Source organism: Anabrus simplex, chromosome 1 (genome assembly GCF_040414725.1).
Source record: "Anabrus simplex isolate iqAnaSimp1 chromosome 1, ASM4041472v1, whole genome shotgun sequence".
Classification (NCBI taxonomy): domain Eukaryota; kingdom Metazoa; phylum Arthropoda; class Insecta; order Orthoptera; family Tettigoniidae; genus Anabrus; species Anabrus simplex.
The window spans coordinates 986,172,505-986,197,429 of NC_090265.1; the positions used below are offsets into that span (position 1 = coordinate 986,172,505).

Here is a 24,925-nt window from a genome sequence, read left to right on the forward strand (position 1 = left end):
CTACCCTTCCCTTTCTAACACCCGTCAAGTACACTTTATAATCTCCTATTTCCTCCTCGTTATCTCCCCTTACCCAAATATCACTTACTCGTAGCACATCCAGATGCATTCTCTTTGCTGACTCAGCCAGTTCTACTTTCTTTCTTCCATAAGCCCTATTAATATTAATAGCTCCCCATCGAATTGCATTTCGTTCGCCAAGTTGTTTCCAAGGAGTTCTTCGCCTGTCAAATGGAAGTGGGACTGCGTTACTCTCATAGGTCCGAGGCTTGCTTAAAATGTTCTGAGCTCGGTAAATTCATGAAGCAGGATGCTACCCTACTTGCACATAGTCCAAATGAGGATCTCTCCTCTAACGGGTTATGGACCACTGGTGAATTGTATAGTCCTAGCCGCCTGAGCACAACTAGGGCCAGGACTTAGAATATGTCCGAGATGCCCACTCCCATTCCATAGCAACTGGTATCCCGACTCTCAGGACCACTTACTAGGCCACTCAGCCGTTGCCCATGGTTCACAAACTAGGACACGACTACAGTAACCCACAAACATGAACCAAGCAATACAAATCAACTTATCTGTTAGATGAAACAAAGTCTATACATGTTTCAGTCTATTCTCAAGGCCATCTTCAGTAGCAGAACAATTATTGCATAAGACAAACAAAATAAATATCTTGATTAAAAACATATTGAGGTACAAAGTCCTCTCATCTGAAGGATTGTTCTTGATTGTCAAATAAAACTTGGTGACTGTTAAAATGAGAACACTGTGTTAAGTAGTGTAGTGAGACCGTCAATACCATGGATTAAAACGTGTGTAACATTTGTAAATAAAAGTTGACGTCTCAAATGGAAATAACCTTGACAATGTGACTTGAGACTGAGACTTTGTTTCATCTAACAGATGAGTTGATTTGTATTGATAAGGAGGATTTTAGAAATACTTTTATTCGTAAAGCAGAATGAAGATGTGTATGTAAATAATAATGTAAATAACATGTGGATATAATTATGTGCAGCAACATACTCTTTACTTCAAAGTTCTAAGTATAAACATAAACAAATTACATTGTGTAAGAAGGTTTCATTGATGCATTTTAAAGATATTTGTGTCAGTTTAACTCAGGTGAATTATTTTGTCCCTTATGATGTCATTGGTTGCATGTAGTGTTTTATAATATTGCCGTTGAACTCAGAATTATCTGAAGTGAAGAAAATATATTAATTTTGTCTTGTTTTATCGCATTTTGGTGCATTGTGTTCCCAGGTATTTTGATGTATGGGGATTTTACTGATAAGTCATTTGGAAAGTTGGCGGGTATGCAGTTCTTTCTTTCACCCAAACAGATATTGCAATGGTGAAAAGGAGAGAGTATTCATTAGATCTTAGGCAAGCAGTGATTGCGGCTTTGAAGAGAGGCAGTAGCCAAACACAAGTTGCAAAATAGTTTGGCCTTTTTAGACAAATTGTAAATGTTTGGAACAGTATACCACAATACCAATATAAATGGTCCGTTATTGGACATTATAAATTTTCCAGCTAACTCATTCCTGGTTGCCAGCGTTTCGCCCCAGTGTGCTAAGTTGGGCTCATACGTTGGTAAATAGCACACCCACCAAGACGCATGGCTAGTGCATACCGTGGTGGTCTTGGTGGGTGTTGTGAGACAGTGTGTCGCTGATCCTTGTACAACGGCAGTAGCAGTACGGATCATTTAGAAGATAATTATAAGATCAAACTTGGCTAACCTGGCTTAACTACTGTCAAATGGTACCTTAAACACCAAGATTTAATGGGCCAATGACCAAGCAAGAAGCCCTTGATTTCAGCAAAAAACAGGAAGGCCCAACTTGCCTTTGCTAAGAAATATGGTGTTTGGATGAACAAGAAATGGAGTAAAGTACTGTGGAGCGATGAGAGTAAATTCAGTATGTTCAGCTCGGATTCAAATTCCATTGTCAGATGTCCAGTTAACACACGCAGTGATGTACAATACCAAAAACTCACAGTAAAACATGGTTGTCACGTAATGGCTTGGAACTGCTTTTCTAGAACTGGAGTTCGTCCACTGGTAAAAAGGCATGGATCAATTTGTATATGGCAAGATCATTGAATAACCTATGGTACTGTATGCTAAACAAAACATGCCTCGTGGGTGGTTGTATCAGTACGACAATGATTGTGACATACCTCCAATTTTCTCAAAACATGCCTCGGCAAAAAAAGAGTCAAGGTTATTGATTGGTCAAGTCAAAGCCCTGACCTAAACTCGATTGAACATCTATGGGAGGAATTCAAAAGGCACGTTAAGCTGTGTTTACACTAGCGAAACTCCCTCGTGAAAGTCGCTCGGGCAAAACTTACTCGCTTAGAGTGAAATTTCGCACTTCCCAAAACAGAGCGCAATTCAGAGCGAAAAATAGCGCAAGTAGGGCGAGCTGCCTTCGACAAGCCTGAAAGCTTCAGTTCTTGTTTTGCAGCCAATATGGAAACTTGTTTTGTCTCTCCAGCTTCTGCAGCTGCGTTTTCCATCATATGAGTGTCATTTTTGATCAAGAAAGGGAAGAAGAAAATCAGTTTTTGTAAGAAATTTAAATGTTGCGTTTTTCATGCCAGTTGGTGTAAGTTCTTCACAATAACCCAAGAATGCTTCAAAATAGGTGCCGGTTGGTTCAAAAAAAAAGTAATGAAATGACACACTTTTGCATTTTAAACCAATAGTAATTGCTTACCTGATCCAGTAGCGCTTTCATCTTCCCTTTCACTGTAGAAATAAAAACGTTTGGTTGAGAACTAATTTCCTTCCATGCACCTTCTCTTTTATTGAAATTGAAATACAGTAGTTTTTGTTTTTTGGATTCCACATAAAATATCGATTTTTGTAGAGCTCGATGAGCTGCAAGCACTGTTCTTGATTCATCCCTCGCGCAACTATGGGAACCATGTTTACACTGCGCAAAATTCGATGAGCGAAACCATTTGATGCACGGACAAAAACCGATTGAGTTCCGGCTCGCAGCGAGGGCCCTCACTCTGCAATTACTCGGGGGTGAGGGAGCGTCTACACTAGGCTCAAATTATTTCACAAGGGAATTGTGCTTAGTGAAAACGCAGCTTAAAATGCAAAACATACACAAACAAGGAGGCATATTTTGAAGCGTCAAATGAAAAAAAACAGATATTCCTGTCTCGTGTCTTGAGAAATTGTTGGACTCAAAATGTCAAGTCGATGTGCAGCAGTTGTAAAAGCAAATGCCTACCCAACTAAATACTAGATGATATAAAGTATGTATGAACTTCTGGAAAGGTTTACTGCAGTGTAGTTATTTGTGTTATACATTTACGTTTGTATGAATATGATGGTTGGGTGTAGAAATGGTCAAATTATTTGTGTTGTACAAATGCATGCATTATGTTAATAAACAACGAGACTATAGCAATTTAATCGTTTGTCAAAATACTTATGGTCGGTATTGTATTCCTGGTGATTTGCCACTTCACTGTCATCAATAAGACCAGCGTACCAAAATTCTTCTGCTGCTTCGTCTGTAGCTACAATTTCTCCTGTCCCTCCTCTAGCAGTTGCATCCTTTTCTCCAGTATTTACTACTGTTATTTTCTGAAAGGTCTTCAAAATGTTCTTTGCATTTTCTCATTACTACTACATTTCTCATTACTACTACATTATTACTTATTACTACTGTATTGTACCCCTCATGAGACATCCTGTAGTTTAACATATCTCTAGATATTTTTTGTTTTGCTTTTACCTTCCCTGTAAAGCAATTTCTTATTTCCTTTGTAGTCTACCTTCAGATTTTTTCAAAAATGTTCACCAGGATGTTTCTTTTGCAAATTTCACCACTTTTTCACATGTTTTCGTAGAATGTTTCCATTTGGCTTATTTCTCTTGTATTGTCTCTTGAAATCACTCTCTCCATACTCTGTTTTCTTCTTTACAGTTTCTACTGATATATCCATTTATCATCAATATGATAGAAAATTTGATTCATGTCCATATATTCTCACCCACTTCTTCCATGACCTGTCCTTTTTTCTTATTCAGACTTTATAAATGCTTGTTATATCAAAGTCTTCTGACATTAATGTAGTATGCATGCTTTATTTGATATATTATGATTGTGCTAATGCCATCTCACACTGCTGGCAGATCTGGTGTGCTGCAGGCGTTAATTTGAGTGGTGGGCGTACTCGTGATGGTGGTAGCGTTGTTGGAGCTAGCGTGTTCTACACTCGACCTGAGGGGGAGGAGAAGGGTGAAGGAGAACAACCTGAGAAGATGTGCTCTGAAGTGGAAAAATTAGATCAGGAACTGAAGGTGAGTAATGACATGTTAACAGATTTCAACTGTTTTGTCTTCTGTTCAGATATGTAGCACCTTAACTCTCTTCCCATGAGTGTCCAGCTCCTTGACCTTCAGTTTGTTAGCAGTCCGAGGATTTTAACTGTGTTTGGTTAATTGCTCTGGCTTGGGGACTGGGTATTTGTGTTCATTTTCATTTATTTCTCTTCATCTACATACAACACACCTCCTGCCTGGCCAAGGTGGTGAAGGCGAGCTCAGTTCACTTGGAAGGATTTGGGTTCAATTCCCCATCAGGAAGTCGAAACCTTTAATAAATAAGATTTCCACTTCCTTAGATGCACAGGGTCCTGAGATTCATCCCCCTGTGAGGTGGGGCGGTAGAATAACACCCACGGTATCCCCTGCCTGTCGTAAAAGGCGACTAAAAGGGGTCCCAGGGGCTCTGAACTTTGGAGCGTGGATTGGCGACCACGGGGACCTTAGCTGAGTCCTGGCATTGCTTCCACTTACTAGTGCCAGGCTCCTCACCTTCATCTATCCTAGCCGACCTCCCTTGGTCAACTCTTGTTCTTTTCTGACCCCGACGCTATTAGGTTTGCGAGGGCTAGGGAGCCTTTCATTTTCACGCCCTTCGTGGCCCTTGTCTTCCTTTGGCCGATATCTTCATTTTTCGAAGGGTCGGTCCCTTCCATTTTTTCTCTCTGAGTAGTGTTAAATAGAGGATGGTTGCCTAGTTGTACTTCCTCTTAAAACAATAATCACCACCACCACTTCTGAGATTCACGCATTCTACACCATAAAATGAGTACCAAGTTAATTCCTGGGGGCCAGGGGGCCAGGTATAGTGCTAACCGCTCTATCCCGCCCGGTACCACCATTACAAATAGTGGAAGACTTTACCTTCCACCCCTCCCAGGGCCTTCATGAGCTGTACTGATGTGAGTTTGCTTCTTGTACTCTACTAGTCACCAAAAATATACACAATAGTGAATACATCCTTCCTCATAGGGCTGGCATAATTGATGTTATCTGGCTGTAAAACTGGACCAATTGACACCGCCGGCCTGAGGAAGTTAATATTGAAGAAAGAGTACATCTACACACCTACAATTGAATTTTATGGGGGAGGGTACTACACCTTTCCACCTATGAATAATTTCATTAGTCTTTTCAAGTACAGGGGTTAATTGCGTAAATCATCTACGGTGGTTGGAAGTATATGTTCAGCTAGCTACACAGGGTAAAATATTTCAATTCGGTCCTCAAATCATATTAACATAATCGCAGGTTCCGTTGAAGAGTGAAGTTTTCCGCAATTAATCATTAAATTCCCCCAAAACCAAGAAATAATCCGTGATAATGCTCAAAACTTATCATAAATATATATTATTAGCTCTTATACTACCTTATGACTATGTAATTTAACTTACTCTCAGAAAGAAAATGCATAAATAGTCCTATATCTAATTTATTAGCATGCTAATACTGTATTAATAAAATATAAATCATATTCTGGGCAATAGTGAAAAGAAAATGTAGTTATGTTGCATTATTACCCCTGAATTCATAAATCATCATCATAAACATAACTGAAATTTGGTCAATTATTATCTTTCAATTCAGTATTTGTCATTATCATCCTGTTGTATGACCACAGTTCATCATTTCAAAATATATCACGGAGCAAGAGAGGGTTGAATCTTCATTTTTAGGAGGGAGTGGTGTTTCTTCATGTTTGGTTTGTTTTGATTTTCGTAGTGACTTGTTTGTGACATGAGATAAGCAATAAGTTTCCCAAGTATGGTTTTAAAATATCAATACACCTTAATTCTATCTAGATTAATACCAGGTACATCATTATCATATTCTTTCATATGTGCCAGAAAAAATAAAATATTTTCACTAGTAAGTGCCATAACTAAGATAACCAATCAGTTCAAACTACGAAGGTTGTGCTGAACGATTACATATTTATGTGCTATTGCAATTAAAATCGACTCTCATATCATTTACTGCAATGCCAGCATTAGGTTATACTCTGATTTACCAATCCATATTCACATTATGAGACGTCTGGCCTGTTGGGCGAAGTTCCTTCATATTCCTATATTTACTCTATAACGCATGCGAGATTCAAATAACCTAGCATAATCTTTGATGTGAATACTACCAATCGACCATTTAATACTTGGACTGTATCTTATATACATTTGGACATGACCTAACTCCATAGCTTGCAGTATTGTCTACCATACCATAACAGTAACTAACACAGAATTCCGTAATAACATCATCCAACCATTGCTAATACAAGGAACAATTAATATTTCCTAACACTATTATCATTACATAATTCTCATATACCTCTTCTTTCCGATACATCCGCATATAAAAAATATTCTCATCTAATTTCTTCTTAACAACCTCTTTGTTACGGTTAAAACAGTCCATTGACTTCAATATCTATTCATTAACGGCAAACTCCTAATATTCAATCAATTCCTTCTAATATCATAATCGTATTGGCCATGTCTGCCGATCTAGTCTTTGTAATATCTAGGTTTCATTCTATACTTCACAGACTCACTTCTTAACCTCATCTGGTTCGACACTAATTGATCTTTTCAAGTAGATTGGCCCTTAAACATTGATATACACATTCCGTTTCTGTTTACAATAACCTAAAATCATCTTACGAGCACGGCATTACTATTACTCAAATTGGCACATGTTTGCATTTACTTTCTTAACCTCACGCACAAGTATTCACTTACTGGCATACTTAATTTATCTATAGGCACTTCTGCACTCATATTAATATATTCCATCGTTTGAAAATAATTTTAAAATGAAAACCTTGAAACTTATTACTTATCTCGTGTCAGCTGGTCAGCTGCTGGCTTCTTCTTCAACTACGACATCTCTGAGTAATCAGCCATGGTCCTGGATTACGTCACGGCCGGGCACCGGTCAGGCAGTCTGGCTTGAGCTATAGCATCTTGAGCAGTCTCCCACCATCAGTTTAAGCGATCTTTATCATGACTCCAGCGTCCATGCAATGAAAAGACAGCATAAATCTGGCAGAATACATATCAATTTCTTGCATTCCAAGCTTTCCGATACGTATAATTACGTATTTGTATTCCTTATTACTGAAAAAAAAAAAGTGCTCTAAGATTATATATTTCCAATTAGGCCTGCTTCTTGTCAAATATATCACCTAATGAATACTGATTAGAGCTTCTGACTGTTATTTCTGCAGTTTTTGACAGTTTATTGTCACTTATTGTATTACTACTGGCCCTTTTCTCGTCAACGTGTCACTGATCCGTGGCCTTTCTTTTTTTTGGTATTTGGAAACGAAGTATGTGCGTATTCCTTTCGTTTTTTAATTATTTTACAGATGTAAATAGCTGAATCCCTCATTTGTACGTGTATTTTACTAGAGCTTTCTCTGATGCGTTGATTATTCTTCCTAGTTCGCAGTGAAAATTGTTATCCTTTCTTAGTGCGGTTTTTCTTCCTTCAAAGTAGTTAAGAATCAAATGATTTCAATTATTTTTACGGACCATAGTTGTTCCATCTAAGAAAATTTTTTCTTTCTCGCTGGACAGTATAAGTCTCCGCTTTCTAATTACGATCGACTTGTCGTATGAATACATTTCGTATACTTTTACGCCACCTGAAGCTGCTCCGCGCCATTTTTATTCGCTACTTCTCCATGTCAACGACCATCTCATCTGTAACGTAATGGTACATTTCACCTCCCTGTTAATTTTAAATATGTTGGTCACAATATATTTAAATTGTACTTCCATTCACATATATAATGGACCTTTACGTTACATAATCTCCATCTCCGTATTTCATTCCTTGTATGTTGATCTTCTAAATGTTTGAATATTATTTTTAAATTTCCTTCTTTCATCTATTTTAAGCAATTTCATTCTCACTATCTGTCTGATATTCTATAACTGAACCATCTTCTTTCACACACATTTCCAGCATATTACTTGGGATTAGTTCGTCATTTTCTCTATAATAATATTTAATGTTTGCTGCATTGTGGACTCCTTTATATGTCCCGGACATGTTCTCAACCTGGTATACGTTGTTTCCGAATACTTTCCTAATAACGTATGGACCATCATATAAGTGTAAAAATTTTGTGATAATCTTTCCTGTGACACTGGAACTTGGCGACTTCTTGATCAGTACTAGATCATTTACTTTTAATTGAGGATGAAACTTTTTGTTTCGCAATCTTCTAAGCCTTTTCCAGGATTGCTCCTCCAGTTTTCTTCGTACCATGCTATTCAGTTCTTGTGCATTGGATCTATTTCCTTCCAGTTTTTCTATAACTGCATCCCATAGCCTATCTGTGATCTCATTTCTATGTAGAATATTCGGGATCTGCCCAGTGGATTCATGCACAGTGTTGTTTATACTATGTTCAATTATAGGGATAACATCGATCCATTTCCAGTGATTCCTTCCACAGTAAATTCGGCAAAATTTCGAGATCTCCTTCATGCAGCGCACTACTGAGTTTGATGACGGATGTCTAATTGAACACAATACATGCTTTATATTCAATTTTTCCATGGCTTCACAAAATTGTTCCAATGTAAATAGAGTACCGTGGTCACTCAGTATTCTTTCCGGCCTTCCCATTCTTGGTAACACGCCTTTTATGAATGCATGGAGGTCTTGCTTTGAGTTAGCCCTTTGGATAGGTTGCATTAATATGTACTTGGAGAATATATCCATTCTCACCACAATACATTTTCTTCCTTTCCTAGCTACTGGAAGTGGTCCGAAAATATTGATTGCGAATATCTCATTTGCTTTAGTTGGTAATATAGCTATTGGTTGGTGACTAGCTAATCTTATTTATTTATTTATTTATTTATTTATTTATTTATTTATTTATTTATTTATTTATTTATTTATTTCATGCCTTCATTTGTGGCGAAGTTAAGGCTCACGGCCCTCTCTTACACTTAACCACATATCTAATAAACTTTATAAAACTGAATAATGAAATAATTTAACAAAATATAAATCGTAACCTCATTCATTCTTTCATTCATACTGCCATTCATACAAGCTGGTTATACATTTAATAGGTAATCTCGGCAAGACTGCTTGAAAGAAGCTAAGGAAGTGCAATTCCTAACACTAACTTGGAAGGGAATTCCATAGCCTTGCACCAGACACTTGAAAGGAGCGGTTAAATGAAGATGAGCGATGCACAGGAATTGAGAGTGTCGTAGTCGATCGTGTGTTGTGTTCATGAGAGGAGGAGAGTAAATTAAACTTTGAGGATAAATACTGGGGTTTATATTCATTCAGCAGACGAAATATGAGAGTAGCAACGTGAAGATGTCGTAGTTTATCGATTTTTAACCAGGAGAGAAGTTCATAATAGGGGGAGATACGAGTTGAAAATTTAATTGAAAATATAAACCTAATGCATGAGTTCAATTAGTGTCTGTTCCATGGTGGCATCTATCATTACAATATCACAATAATTAAGTATGGGAAATATGAGGGTCTGGATAAGTTTAATTTTCAAGCTTAGTGGAAGAAGTGATTGGCGAGTTTTGAGAGGGTGAAGTGATGAGTGAATTTTCCTACAGATGCTTGTTATGTGCTCACTCCAATCTAGTGTGTCACTTATGATAATTCCAAGATTTTTTACCGATTTCTGAAATGGTATAGCTACACCACAAAGCAAAAGTGAAGGCAATAATTTCTTATTAAGGATATTTAACTGCCTTTGTTGCCCTATTATAATAGCTTGTGTCTTTTTAGGATTAATTAATAAACAGTTCTTATTAGAATAGGAGCTAATCAGATTTAAAATGGAATTCATCTGATGAATTCCAAACTCAATATCAATAGCTTTACAGTGATAATATATTTGTAGATCATCTGCATATAAATGATACTTACAGTTACTGAACTGAGAAGATATAACATTGATATATAGAGTAAACAGAAGAGGTCCAAACACGGATCCCTGTGGGACATCTGTTTGCTTCGTCTTCCAGTCTGTGGTAGTGCCGTTTATGACAACACGTCGCCAATTGGAGAGGTACGAAGCAAAGAGCTGAATAGCAGAGGGACTCAGATTAAATCTTTGTAGTTTCGCTAATAATATGTCAATATTTACTGTGTCAAACGCACTACTGAAGTCAAGTAGAATAAGTATAGTCACTTTCCGCTCATCTATAGCTCATCTAATGTCGTCTGTAATTCTTAGCAGTGCCGTCCCTGTGCTATGTCCTTTCTTGAAACCAGATTGGAAGGGGTCACGCAGAGAATATTTTTCCAGATATTGTTCAAGTTGGCTATAGATCAATTTTTCTAGAGCTTTAGACAGTGCTGAAAGAATGCATACAGGACGAAAGTCAGATGCTACATTAGCTGGCGACCTTTTTGGAACTGGAACAACTTGTGTATCTTTCCATTTTGTCGGAAAATAACTACGGGAGAGGCATGCATTAAATAAGTCAGTAATAACTGGCAATATTATATCCATAAAGTTAGTAATAAAGAAAATAGGGATTTCATCAGCCCCTGTTGCATGAGATTTAATTGAAATCAGTACTCGTCTCATTTCAGACTCTGAAACAGTTCGAAATTCGAAATATGGACGATCAGATGATTGTTGTCGTATTATAGACTTGATGGTGGCCTGCACTATATCGTGTTCAGGAGTAAAAACACCTGTTGAAAAGTGTCTATTAATATCGTCAACCGGTATTTCTGGTTTAGCATGGTTCACAGGAGGCTTCCCAATACCTATTGAACGAAGTTGTCGCCAAGTACTACCAGCGTTTATATTATTGGATAGATGCCGGAAGTAATCGAATTTCTTATTGCGGATAATTTGTTTAATTCGATTTCGCAGTACACGGTGCACCCGCCTATCGAGCGGTCAGTGCCAAGTTCTCCCGGTAACTCAATTTCTTCTCAGGGTATTCCATCCATCGCTTATAAAATCTGTAATTTTATATGGTTAGTTTTTTTTATGTGGTTTCGCAAGAGACTCGGTCTGTTGAGATGCACATCATGGGAGTACCTATACGCTCAAGTAAGGACCTGTGGCCGATAACCTCAAAAAGAATCTCTTTCTTTTTGTCAAACTCATCAATTACTTATATCGACAAAACTTATTAGCTAACTTACAAACTAGCCGTTACCCAAAAGAAATTCAAAACACAGGCACTTTCTAAAAGAAAAATATAAGAAAATTTATTGAATAAATCATGTTCAATGTAAGTTAATGTGAATTCTGGGTAGTATTATCTTAATAATATTTAAGCATAAAGGATTAGTCAGCGCTGGCTCAAATAAAAGTAAAATAATTAAGCTTTAAATTATTTACATTCTTTCTCATTTAATGTTCAAATTCATATTAGTTATTTACTTCTATATTCGTAGCCATGTTCCGAAATGTAATTGATTTTCTCCAATTATATTCAAGAGATCACTGAGCAATCACGGTCTCCATATAAATACTCGTTGTGAATACTGTCACGCTAATTATATAAATTATTCTCACCACATTTAAGTCATCTCACTGTGATAAAAATGGATGGTTTGCTAAATTGAAACGTAATAAAAATTAAATGGGATAAAGTCAGATTGCGAATGTAAATCTGATCATATCTTTACGTATGTATTTCCCAAACAAACTCTTGCGTGAGTGTGAAATCGTAAAACTGCTCTCCAAATTTTCCATTCATAAATCTGAACTCTGATTATTTGGTCACTTATCTTGAATACGCATAAATAACAACTTACGGGCTAAGACAATACCTCCCTAGGGCCTACGACATATGGCTCCTAACTAACCATTATCCTATTCTTTATATTTAAAACGCTTCAATTGAAATCATATCTGCGTGAAAAGAAATGAACATCTATCTAACTGTTCAAGTAGTTTCCTATCCACACACTCCTCCATCAACGGCTCAATGTGCTTTAGCTAACTGCTCTTACTCAATATCTCTTATGTGTACGAGCTACTCAACTCGTATGGACAGTACAGAATGAAATTAATACGTATTATTTTGAAACATCACCACACCAAAGAATATCACATGTATACTTAGTCATGAGCCTAGTAAACCGTATATTAAAGAACTCTCTTATACTCGGTACATGCCATTTACCAATGTCAGATAAAAACTGTCACGATACACAATTCTACCATAATACATGTCAATCTTACCTTAAAATGGTAATCTGCGCGATATTAACACTTTGACATATTCTTTCCATTTGACACAGAAACTCACCTCATGTAAATCTAACACAACGTTTCCTCGGCGAATAACAATTCTTTCTCTTACCGCAGAATATAAACAAACATCTATATTTCAAGTATTCCTTAATATGCTCCAAGAAATAACCACATTTCAACACCATTCAAATATACATTATCATACCACCGGCATACATATTGCCGTACGCATATAGCCGAATACACCCAAAACTATATGCCAAACATTTTAGAATTGCCTTGTAATAAACGCATTTTAATAACCTTTTATCTTAAAAACAGCAGTTTGAGTTCAATGCCCTCTTTCTATGAAGAAAGGAATACGTAACTTAACTATATTCATCTGTGTCGCGCAGGTAAATTCGTGACGTAATCTTTGTACAGGTAAACGAGATTAATCGAAATTTCACTAGTTATATAGACTCATTGCTACTAGGTCTTCACAAGTAACACTTCTTTCATTTACTCATGCTAGTTTCTACTGTATGTATGCAAGTGCGGTAGCCTGTATATGATATAATAGAATTCTAATTCTACACTGCCATCTTATCTTATAGCCTTAAATATCTCACACTTCACTTTATGTTTCACACACGTTCTTAATTAATTCATAAATATCACCAATTATTCAGCACATGCCGAAGTTAGATTGAGGGTGTAGATTGCAAGAAACTACTCTACTAAAAAAATGTATGGAGTTAGCTCGTCAGATGCTACGTTTGGTCTGGTTGTCGCTCCATTCCTTGGTTGTGGTTAGACCCTCTGTTAGGATCTGGATCTCTGGTTGGATAACGTCTTCCTGGTCATCAGCTGGTCACATGGCTCGCCAGTCCAATCATCATCAGCTGGTCCTCTGGCTCGCCGATGCTCATCCTCATCATCCTGTCCTCTGGCTGGCAGGTCCAATCATCATCAGCTGGTCCTCTGGCTCGCCGGTGCATATCCCCAGTTCAGTCCATCATGTAGATTTAGCAAACAGTCATCATTCCAAATCTGCAGACAGCGTAGAAAATTCCTTTTGCGGAGCAATCAGTCATGATATATTCCATAATTCTACTGCTATTCTAAACGACGAAGTTTTCTTCGGTTGGAATAAGTTCTCCGTATATAGATATTAAGTTTATAACCACAGGGGTAACTTTCTTCTCATACGAAATTGTCGGTTCTGCAATATGGTGAGTCCTTATTCTTCAATCGCAGAGTGGTTGCTCACCTGGACCCAAGTCAGACGTATCTCACCACAAATTATTTATTTCTATGATATCTCGTCTCTTTATAACATACGTAGGTGAATTATTTTATCGGATGTTATCGCCGATTGTAAACAGTCAATATCTTCCTCAGGAGTTTAGGATAATCTTCAGATGTAAAGCTTCGCTTGTATTTGCGTCTTACTTCTGCAGTTGAAATTTTTAAAGTATATTTTTAAACAATCATCCCGCTGCTATATTTTTTCAAAACAATTCAAAATGAGCCTCTACTGTCCTGCAGTGTCTTCCAAATCAGTCCATTCCGTGACGTGCATGGTCTCCTATATGCTGTATTAATAAGAAGTTCATTGCCTTAATAGATCGCATGGGCCATACCTTCCTACGCCGCCATTTTGTAAATGGTCTACGAGATGCGAACGGCCACAACGGTATTGTTCAAATGTGTCAGCTGATAAATTTCATTTGTAACGTCTATATAACGAATCGCGCTGAGCCATCAAAGATTTAATTTCAGTTGTCAGCCACGGACAGGGCGGCCGTGTTACTTTCACACAGCGCTTAGGAGCATGCTTATTGTAAAGTCCATGAATATGAGAATTAATATTTTCCAGTTTTTCATCTATGTCATTCATTAGTATTATGTCACCCCAAAGACATTTGCATGCATCTTCTTTTAGGTGATTGAAATCTATATTTTTAAAGTCTCTAAAAGTCACGTATTTTGACCTATATTTAGGAACTGTTAGCGAATACGCTAAGTATATAAGGTCATGAGTTGATATTTCAGGAACAGGTATTTGACCGTGTTTAAGAACCTTGTGTGGATTATTGGTTATCATGAGATCAATCATTGAATCGGAAGAGACGGTAGAAGTATGAACGTGGTTAGTTGGTTCCGAGGGCAATATTGTCATGTCACAGGAGAGAAAAATATTTCGAAAACTAGTCCAAGTTAACAAATTTGTATTAAAGTCGCTTAGTATAATCACGTGTTCATAAGATGGTAAAAGTCTCATTAAATCGTCCTCTAACTCACCAATGCCCCCTGCATTTGGAGGCCTATATACAACCCCAATGAGTACTGTAGCAGTGTGTCTAATAATTTCAACAAACATAAATTCAGGAACAGGATTTGTAGTAGTGGTAGAAGTTTTTACCACTGTACTCCTGAGATTAAGCTTACAAAACAATGCAACACCACCTCCACGCCTGCTAATCCTATCAAATCGATGAATACGATACCCTTGTATTTCAACCATACTGGAAGGAATTGAACTACATAGCCAACTCTCACTTACAGCAATTATATGAAATAAACTATTTTCAAATATAGCTTTCAGTTCATCATGGTTAGCTACAACAGATTGGCTGTTAACATGAGCACACAACAAAGCGCGTGGAAATGCTTTCACTTCCGTTTCTAAAATACTACGAACAGATAGATCTGAAGAGAGAATCTGGGAAGAAAGAGGGGTAAGAGGAGTAAAACTATAAGTCGGTGCCAAAGAGAAAGGAGGGGTGGTGTCTGTGTCCAAGTCTATGCTTGCAATAGAGGTGAATGACATTGTTATACTTAAATCCTCAGGCAGAAGTTGAGAATAAACAGATAGCGGCTTACCTCGACATAGCATAAAATATAACTTCCAGCTGATTCACACAAACACACACACTTACTAACCATAACTAACCTAAAACATGGAATTGGCCTAGTATACATTAGCAATAACAAGAACACAATCATAATTATTTCCTAGTGCTAATTTCGCCTAACCGTCTAATCAAAGAATTTAATTCTGCAGGAGTGTTTAAGTGCATCTTCTTTCCGTCGGCTGTGAGGACGATAATCGTGCCATTTTGCTTATAGGTGTTACGCATTCCAAATATATCACGTGCCTAGCGGAACATCTCCTTCCTTGTAGCTGTCAGAGATTCAGTAATAAGAACTTTAGTGCCTTTTAGCAGCCGCTTAGCGCGCCACACTCTATCTCGTTGCTGATATCTAAGAAATTTTATGATAATTGGCCTGTTTCCTGAAGTCACTACATCAGCAGTCGATCTCTGTTGTCGCCCTAATCTGTGACATCGATCAATGCACTCAATATTCAGGTCAATCTGCAGTTTATCTCTGATGGTATCCAAGGCCTTGCTGTACACATCTTCATCAGCAGTCTCCTTAACACCATGCAACAGGAGACAATTGCGTCTGCTGTATTGGGCCGCTCCATCTGACAATGCTTCTTGTATCTCAAGACGCCATTCAATTTCACTTATACTTCTCTTCAAATCGGATGTTTCCGCTGAAATCGATTCTTGAAAGTCACGGAAGTCACTTTCAAGCACACGTAACAACTCTTTGGGATTAGTGGCATTGTTAGTAGTAGCAGTTAGAGCTTCCTCCAGGCGCCCTTGGAATTGAGACATTCGTCTTTCAAATTCACTAATCTTTTCATTCATAGCTTTGAGGGTCATGTTTGATGCACTAGAAATGAAATATATATATTTGTAAATCTAGTGGATCCCACTCACGGTAAATATGTGTGATATATTTTGATATTCGGTAGGTGAATTACGGAGCACTTTCACACACGTTTAACTACAGGCGCCATCTTGAATTATGCTTCGTTCTTTGGCATGTATCACATGTTCTAATCACTTTTCTTATCATCCCCCTCAGTCCCTTCCAAGTAAACCTCTCTAAGATGGTATACAACACTTTATTAGTACCTCCGTGTCCAGTAATCCGGTTGGTCAACCATATTAGTTCTCTTTGTAACTGGAGCGGCACCATAATTCGTGCTTTTCTCTGTCCCTTACCAAGATATTTATTCAGCCTTCCATTTATTAGCCCATATGTCTGTGCTACTTTTACCTCCAAGGTTTGTCCTTCCAACCTATTTATGATTTTGCCAGTTCTGTATCTGCTCTTTGTAATGTATCTATTGTTTGCAGCCTATTAATAATATCCCTATCTTGGTCATACTACTCTATCTGATGTATTAATTCCTCTTTTTGTTCTGGATTCCTACTTAACGCGTCAGCTAAAACGTTATCCTTGCCTCTGCAATATTCTATCTTTAATTGAAACTGCTGCATAAATAGGATCTATCGAGTTACACGTTCACTTGCCATTGCAGCCTTTAGTCCGAAAGTTAACGCTTTATGATCGGTACGTATGATCACCGGATATCCACTTATTATCTTTGACCATTGCTGTAATACAAATACTATTGCTAATAATTCCTGTTCTGTTGTCGTATAGTGTTGTTCATGTTTTCTTAGCTTACGCCTTGCGAATGCCAAATACATTCTTTTTTTTTTCGCCCTCCGGTTCTTCTTGGTACAAGCATGCCCCGACTCCTATATTGGATGCATCAGATTGTATGACAAATTCCTTCTCATAATCAGGATAACCCAGCTTAATATTGTTCGCCAGTAACTCCTTCATTTCTATGAAAGCCTTCTCTGTTTATTCTCCCCATTTCCATCTGTTATTTATCTTTAATAATTCTTGCAAGGGTGCTGCTACTTTAGTGTATCCTTTACAGTGGTCCGCAAAAAATTGCGTCATACCGAGGAACTGTCTGAGCTGTTTGATCCTGGTTGGTCGTGGAAAATCGCATATTGCTTTGATCTTAGTTGGATTAGGTCGTATCCCTTCTCCATCAATGATATGTCCCACAAAAGGTATTTGCGACTGGGAAAACTTTGACTTGGCGAAATTGACCTTAAAACCGGTATTCCTCAAATTATCCAACAGTTTTTCAAGCCTTTCACAATGCTCTTCATACGTTTCCGTCGCAAGGACCAAATCATCCACGTAAGAGGTCACATAATTCTTTACCTCTGCTGTTAGATTTCTATCCAGAGCCATAATGAGAACGGCACAACTGTTCTTTAAGCCGAATGGAAGCCTGCAATAAGTGTACGTCTGGTTATCGAACATGAATCCAGTCAACAACCGTGATTTTTCTTCCAACACGATGTGATGGAATGACGACGTAAAATCGAAACTAGTGAAGTATTTCATGTTCTTGAACCTCTTGATAATGTCCTTTATCCTTGGCACTTGATCGTATTCTGGGATCAGCTTCTTGTTTAATTTTCTTGCATCTAGGCAAATCCTCAAGCTTCCATTGCTTTTCCTTACAATTACCAAAGGGTTTAAATATGGAGTGGCTGTTTTAATAATTTTTTGGGTATCTCATACAGTTTTGCTTTATACGATGTCCAATCATTAACTAGCAACTTGTACTTGAAATTCAGGATTTTTCCTGGTTTATTTTTAAATACTTCTGAATATTTCTTGAAGATTTCATATAATTTGACTTTCTCGCCTGGTGAAATTCTAGTTTCTACGAGGCTTTTCCATATCTCAGGATCCTTCTCCTCTTCTTCCAAACTTAATATTCTTTCAATTGTATGGACTATTTCTGCTTGTGCTGTACCAATTGGGCTTCGGCTTTCATTTGTATGGATGCTCTCTTGACCGCTATCATTTCAATTCAGGATCTTACGTAACGAGACAAAACAAGTAATTAGGAACACTTAAGTGAAGTATACATACAACATCTTCCATAATTGTAAGATCACCTCAGCTTCTTGGCGTGCTGCAAAATCTCTTGGTATTGGAGTCAGTCACTCTCTAGATAGCCAGATGCCTGTTACTCTATCTGAATTAAGTGAATATTACATGACATCAATCTCTAACTCCAACTCTCCGAAAGTATCAGAGACTGCCAAACATTATAGACATCTCACTCCAAGTAACAGAGATAAATTCTATTTCATGTACGTACATCCTTCACAGGTAGAAAAAGCTGTCAGATCAATACGAACTAAAGCTAAAGGTCCAGATAATATTCCAATATCCATGATTTCTACCTGCATGGACATATTTCTTCCTGCCCTTGTGCACTTATTTAACTTCTCTCTACAGAATGGAGTTTATCCCTCAGAGTGGAAGCGTGCCAATGTACATCCTGTGCCCAAAAAAGAAAATACAAACAGTCTGTTGTGATTTTAGGCTTATCAACATCCTCTGTGCACTTAGTAAGGCACTAGAAAAAATTGTTCATGAGCAGATATGTGAATATTTGTCTAAATACAACATTCTGAATTCCTACCAATCTGGCTTCAAGAAGGGCCATAGTACTACTACTGCTCTTCTGAAGGTTACAGATGATATTCGCGCGGCCACTGATAAGAGGCAGCTTACTATCTTATGTCTCTTTGATTTCTCTAAGGCATTTGACTCTGTTAATCATGAGTTGTTTCTTGCTAAGCTGAAGTCAATTGGCTTTTCCCAGAGTGCTCTGTCGTGGTTTGAATCATATCTGTCAAATAGATCACAAAGAGTCACGTTCGTTGATGGTCGATTCTTTAGCTGGGAATCGGTAAACTGTGGCGTACCACAAGGATCAGTCCTCGGTCCTTTATGTTTTTCTATTTATATTAATGACATATCTGAAGTCTTTTAAAAGCAGTACCTTTCACATGTATGCGGATGACTTACAAGCTTACTTCCACTTTTGTCCCACTAACGCATCTTCTTGTATAACGCATTTTAACCATGACATCTCTCGATTGATTGAATGGAGCGCAAATCATAACCTCCAATTAAATGTGGCTAAGACCCAGCTTATTTGCATAGGTTACACAAAACTCCTGAAAACTGTTGACCTCAAATCCCTCCCAGCAATAAAAATTCTAGAGATAGATATTCATTATAGTGACACCGTTAACAATCTAGGTCTAATTTTCGACAGAACCTTATCCTGGTCTGATCATACATCAAAAGTTGTCATCCATGCATATTTTGAAAGTAACGTGTCATGTACACCACCTTTCATGCGAAAACTACTTGTTCATAGTCTTATATTTCCAATAATTGACTATGGTGCAGTCGTATACGACGACTTATCTGAAACTTTGAACATAAAATTACAGAGGTTACAAAACGCATGTGTTCGTTACGTTACAAATGCCAGGCGTGATGAACACATAACACCCTATTACATACAGCTACAATGGTTGAAACACCATAAACGTCAAGAAATCTCAGTAGCTGTTGCCACGCAGAAAATTCTCAAACTGAAGACACCATCCTACCTTTATAATGCATTTAAACCTATGGAGTCGGTACATAACAGAGATAATAGGTTTACAAAAACCACCCTTCAAATTCCCCTTCATCGTACCACTAGATTTAACAAATCCTTTGTTTGCACTGCATCACGTATCCTTAACGTCTTTAATCTTCACCGTTTCGCAAATAACACTAACTGTACACAACCAAAGCAGTTCTTAACATCTATCTTTCTGGAGGAGTACGCAAGAGGCTGAGATCAGGCATTCTTGTGTCGAACAATCAGAAATATGTATATTTCGAAGAAAATTGTTTCTCTGCCTTAGGTTTATATTCTTTATATCCATGTAGTCCAAAATAACAGAAGGGCTTAATGATTTACTTCCTTACTTATTATATAATGTATGTCTTAACCTTACTGGATTTCGTATCTGTATTTTCATTTTTTTATGTTTCATGTTTAGTTTAATACTTTAATATTATAAAAATGTAGTTACTGTGATCATAAATCTGTATTATATTATAAGAAGACGCTACATAAAAGGGCTTTTCAGCCTCAGTGGCATGTAAATCATGATCAGTAAATTCAATTCAATTTATTTCCCGACCTTCAATTCTCATATGTTCCAAAAGCTCTTTATTAATGCTCAAGCCAACCCTTTCTGTCGTTTCCTTTCCATAATTTTTGTTGATTGGAAATCTAATTTCCTGCCTTTCCATGTCAATAGTCATCTTTGTGGCTATCATAAAGTCCACACCTAAAATAATGTTGTACTTTATTCTATTCATAATTACGAATGGATGCTCAAACCTTTGATTCCCAATTCCAATATACAGGTATGTTTGCATCTTACATTCTACCGTTTTATCTGGTATGATCCCTCTAATTTTAATTCCAGAGACGGGTATTGTCGTAATTTCATTTTTCTCTCTATTTCTAGAAATAATACGTTTGAGATTACACTTATGCTTGCCCCTGAATCTATGAGAGAATGTGTTCTCATTTCATTCACTCTCACAACAATTATCAGTAAATTCACTCCTTGTGGCCTTATATTCGACGAAATATCATGTAATAAATCCTCCGGTCCAACTTCCCATGATTCAATTTGCGTGATCAACCAACTAGTAATTTTGTTATCCATTTTCTTTTCTCTATTGCAATTTTTATCAATATCTAATTCATAATTGATGGTTTTTTTCTACTCGGAAACATCTAATCCTGCATTAAAATTTTGCGCATTTGGATTTAGTCGACATTTTCCTGTCTCCATGTTTTTTAATTCCTGGAGCTCCAAACTCTCTGCACCTTCCATATCTCCGACAACTTCGTTTTCCTTTATTGCCTGTTCCCACTTCTCTTTATTCCTTGTATTTTCCTTCAAGTCCTGAATATATTTTCTATTTGCAAATTCTCTATCCTTGTAATTCTGTCCTCTCCTTCCTTCGTAGAAACGTTTTAGTCGAAAATTATTCTGCTTCCCGTTCTGTATGTACCTATTATTTGGCCTGTAATACGGTACATATCTATCGTTTACCTGATATGTTCGCCGACATTCATGACCTTTCGGACATTGCCATTCCCTTAACTCTCTTTTTCCATCTACCTCTTGATTCTTAGCATTGTCTTTAGGTTCTCTCCGTCTACCAATTTCCAAGTTCTCCTGCGCTATTACATTTATCGATTTCTCATTTCCTGTACTCCGCATTAATCTAGCCGTAGGATGTACAGTTGTCATATCGATTTGTCTCAACCTATCCTCCATCTCTATCGCTGTCTGAACGTTCGCAGCTGCCAACAGCCTTTGCACATCGGGTGGAAATTGCCTTTGTATAGTTTTTATGGCTTCCAACTCACTCGGTGCAGCGTCCAAATCTTGGCATCGATGAAATTGGAATGCAAAATAATCACTATATCTTGTTTGCCCATTAGATGCATATTTACGCGAATAAAGCTCCATCCTAAGCTGTTGCTGAACCTCTGAATTCCAATACCTTCTCAAAAATGCTGCTTTAAACTCCTCATAGCCATGAAACTATATTTGCATGCTTGATACCATATACTTGGTTTGGAGTCTAAATGCTTTTCAATAACTCTGAGCCTTTTCTCATTTGGAATTTGATTCTCCTTGAAATGATCTTCCATTTCCCTTAGAAATTGCTTAGGTGATAAACTTGCGGTATTATTGAAGTGCTTTGGCCTATCGCCGACAGTCTTGTTTATATTTATCACTGCCGGACTCCCATTATTACTTTTCCCATTTCCTATTACACCACCATTAATGACTTGGCTCGAATCAGTTGTCATCGTTGGTGTCGTTTCTCTGTCATTAACAAATTAGTTCTTGTGGTTTGGTTGTCTATTCTTAATTCCTGTATTTCTCTAGGCATGGTTCACAATTCCCTTTCCGCATTGTCAATCCTATTATCGGTCTCGTTTTTGTTCTGCTCTGCTTCTTCTCGCATTATACTCATTTTATCTGCTACCTGATCTCTTGCCAGAATGAAATTTACTTCCATCGACTTATTTGTGGTTTCAATTGCATCATTTAATTTTTTTATCCTTTCCTGATATTGTTCCCATCTCTCCGTGGACTTTAGTTTCAAGTTTTCCAAATTATCCGTCAGATTCTTCATTTCCTTCCCCTTTAGATTTTGTATAACGTTTCTAATCTCCGTCAATTCCTCTCTGACTTTATTTATCTCTTGATTAACCTCTTTACTGTTGTTCTTCACAATCCGTGTCATCTCAGTACGTAAAACGTCAATATCCATTTTAATTTGCGTTATTTCACTTCCAAATTTCTCAATCTCCATCCTTACAACCTCTTTCACTTCCTTCTTCATTTCTTGGAATTTTTCCTCGATCGTTTGCTTCTGTTTCTCCTCCTGCCTGTCAATCATTTCTTGGAGTTTTTCTTCCTGCTTGCTAATCATTTCTTGGAATTTTTCATTCTGCTTTCTTGCTTCTTCATTGTTCTCGTTAATCATTTCTTGGAGTTTCTCATTCTGCCTCCTTGCTTCTTCCTTACTTTCTCTTCTTCCCTGTCTTTCTCTTCTTTCCTCCTCATTCTTCTCATTAATCCTTTCCAGGAGCTTTCCTTCCAGTCTATTAATCATTTCTTCATTCTGTTTCCTTGCTTCTTCCTTCAGCTCATTAATCATCTGTCTGAACATCTCCAAGACACCTTTTTATTCTTCCACGGCTTTCTGTATCTGTTGTTAATTATTACGTATCGCTTCATCTCTCTTCTTGGCTTCCTCCTCAATTTCCTTCTGGTAACTCTCAAATTGGGATTTTAACTGAGCTAAATTCGACATTTTTATATCGCTTAGAATATTCTAATATGCCCGTTGAGTTATCAATAAGCCTAACTTCCTCTATATATCCTTCAAACTTAAATAATTCAGCCTCTAAATCTCAACACAAAATAGTCTATCAGACTTCAATCAATCAATACTGATCTGCATTTAGGGCAGTCGCCCATGTGGCAGATTCCCTATCTGTTGCTTTCCTAGCCTTTTCCTAAATGATTTCAGAGAAATTGGAAATGTATTGAACGTCTCCCTTGGTAAGTTATTCCAATCCCTAACTCCCCTTCCTATAAATGAATATTTGCCCCATTTTGTCCTCTTGAATTATTAGAAATGTAGACCTCGTTATACGCGATAGTTACGTTCCGTTTAATTCCCGCGCATACCGAATTCGTGTAAATAGAGTCATTTTATATGTAAAATATAGGGTTAGGTTTCAGTTTACTCACATCTTAAGTTTTATAGCAGATATTCTTTGTATTTTTACAAAAATAACCATTACCATGTTTCTGAAACACAATTTAATGCAAACTTTACACACTTAAAAATTTAGCACTGAAACACACAATAGTAAACTAAACTCTGTATACAGGTTCTTGGCTTTAGCTTAAATAGCAGCTCCAGAGTGAGGCATGTATTGTTGGTTGTGATGCTTAATCCAATCCGTTCTTTCCATCGCTTCCAAGCGAGATTTGGTCACTCTAGTCACATGTAAGTTAGTAGAAGATTGAGCAGTTTTTTGAATTGATTCTATATTGTCACAAATAGTTCTCACAGTGGATACACCCAGTCCCAAAGCACGCTGAATGTCAACAATACGCTCATCTTTCACACAGCGACCCAAAACTACTAACTTTGTTTCTAACGAATACGACTTCGGTACATGCTTCTTTCCTTCGACAGGCACAGTTTCTTTCCTTTTACCCGGTGTTTTGAATATGGAACCTTTCAAGTGCAACTTCACAGCTCTACTGACCAGAACTAATGATTTGCGTCGTGACAGACACTACAGAATATGCGCGTAAAGGTGTGCTTGCCTTGTTTAACCTTGGTGCGCGACTTAGTGTACATTACAGAGTTCGGCACTCATGTCTGCACCCATCTTAAGGGATTACAGCTTGCACGTACTGTTAACAGATGGGAGCACTGGACTTACAACCAAAATCGCATATATGCGAAATTGCGGATAACGAATCCGCGTATAATTGGGTTGACCTGTGTGTTCAAACGTAATTTTGTTAATTTTTTTAATGTACTCTGTCCTTCTGGCAATCCAGAATGTATGGAAATTTGTTGAGTTTCTCAATATACTGGGTGGTACAGCTGCCCGTATTTTCCCCGAAAATATGCAACCAGTTAAGAATTAAGTGCCTCTTAGTCCTATCTTACACAACATCTTGCAGGAATAATATATGGAGGTAACCCGATATAGACTTCCCCACACAAAGCAAAAACTGTACAAGAGGCAGTAAGTGCCCATCTTGAAAGCACTATACCATTTTATGTAGAGTGAAAAACAGTACTCTAGTCATTTTTATGAAATGTTGCTGTACTGTATAAACCATAGCCACTCCTGTAGCTGTCATTAGAGATTTGTGCACCTGATTGGTCCAAGAGGCTATTTTCTTTTGATAGAAAAGGGCAGTCGCAGTATCATAGAAAACGTGATAATTTAAGATCAATTGCAG

The 24,925-nt window shown here is 37.4% G+C and overlaps 1 protein-coding gene across 29 annotated transcripts in view; it reads left to right on the top strand.

The window, feature by feature from the left end:
- syd (JNK-interacting protein syd) overlaps positions 1–24,925 on the top strand; it is a 648,626-nt gene that overhangs the window by 301,496 nt on the left and 322,205 nt on the right. For all 29 annotated transcript variants that reach the window (XM_067136859.2, XM_067136850.2, XM_067136852.2 and 26 more), the window contains one exon: positions 4,175–4,342. In XM_067136859.2, coding sequence (XP_066992960.2) covers positions 4,175–4,342 — 168 coding nt within the window. The remainder of the gene's footprint in view (positions 1–4,174; positions 4,343–24,925) is intronic.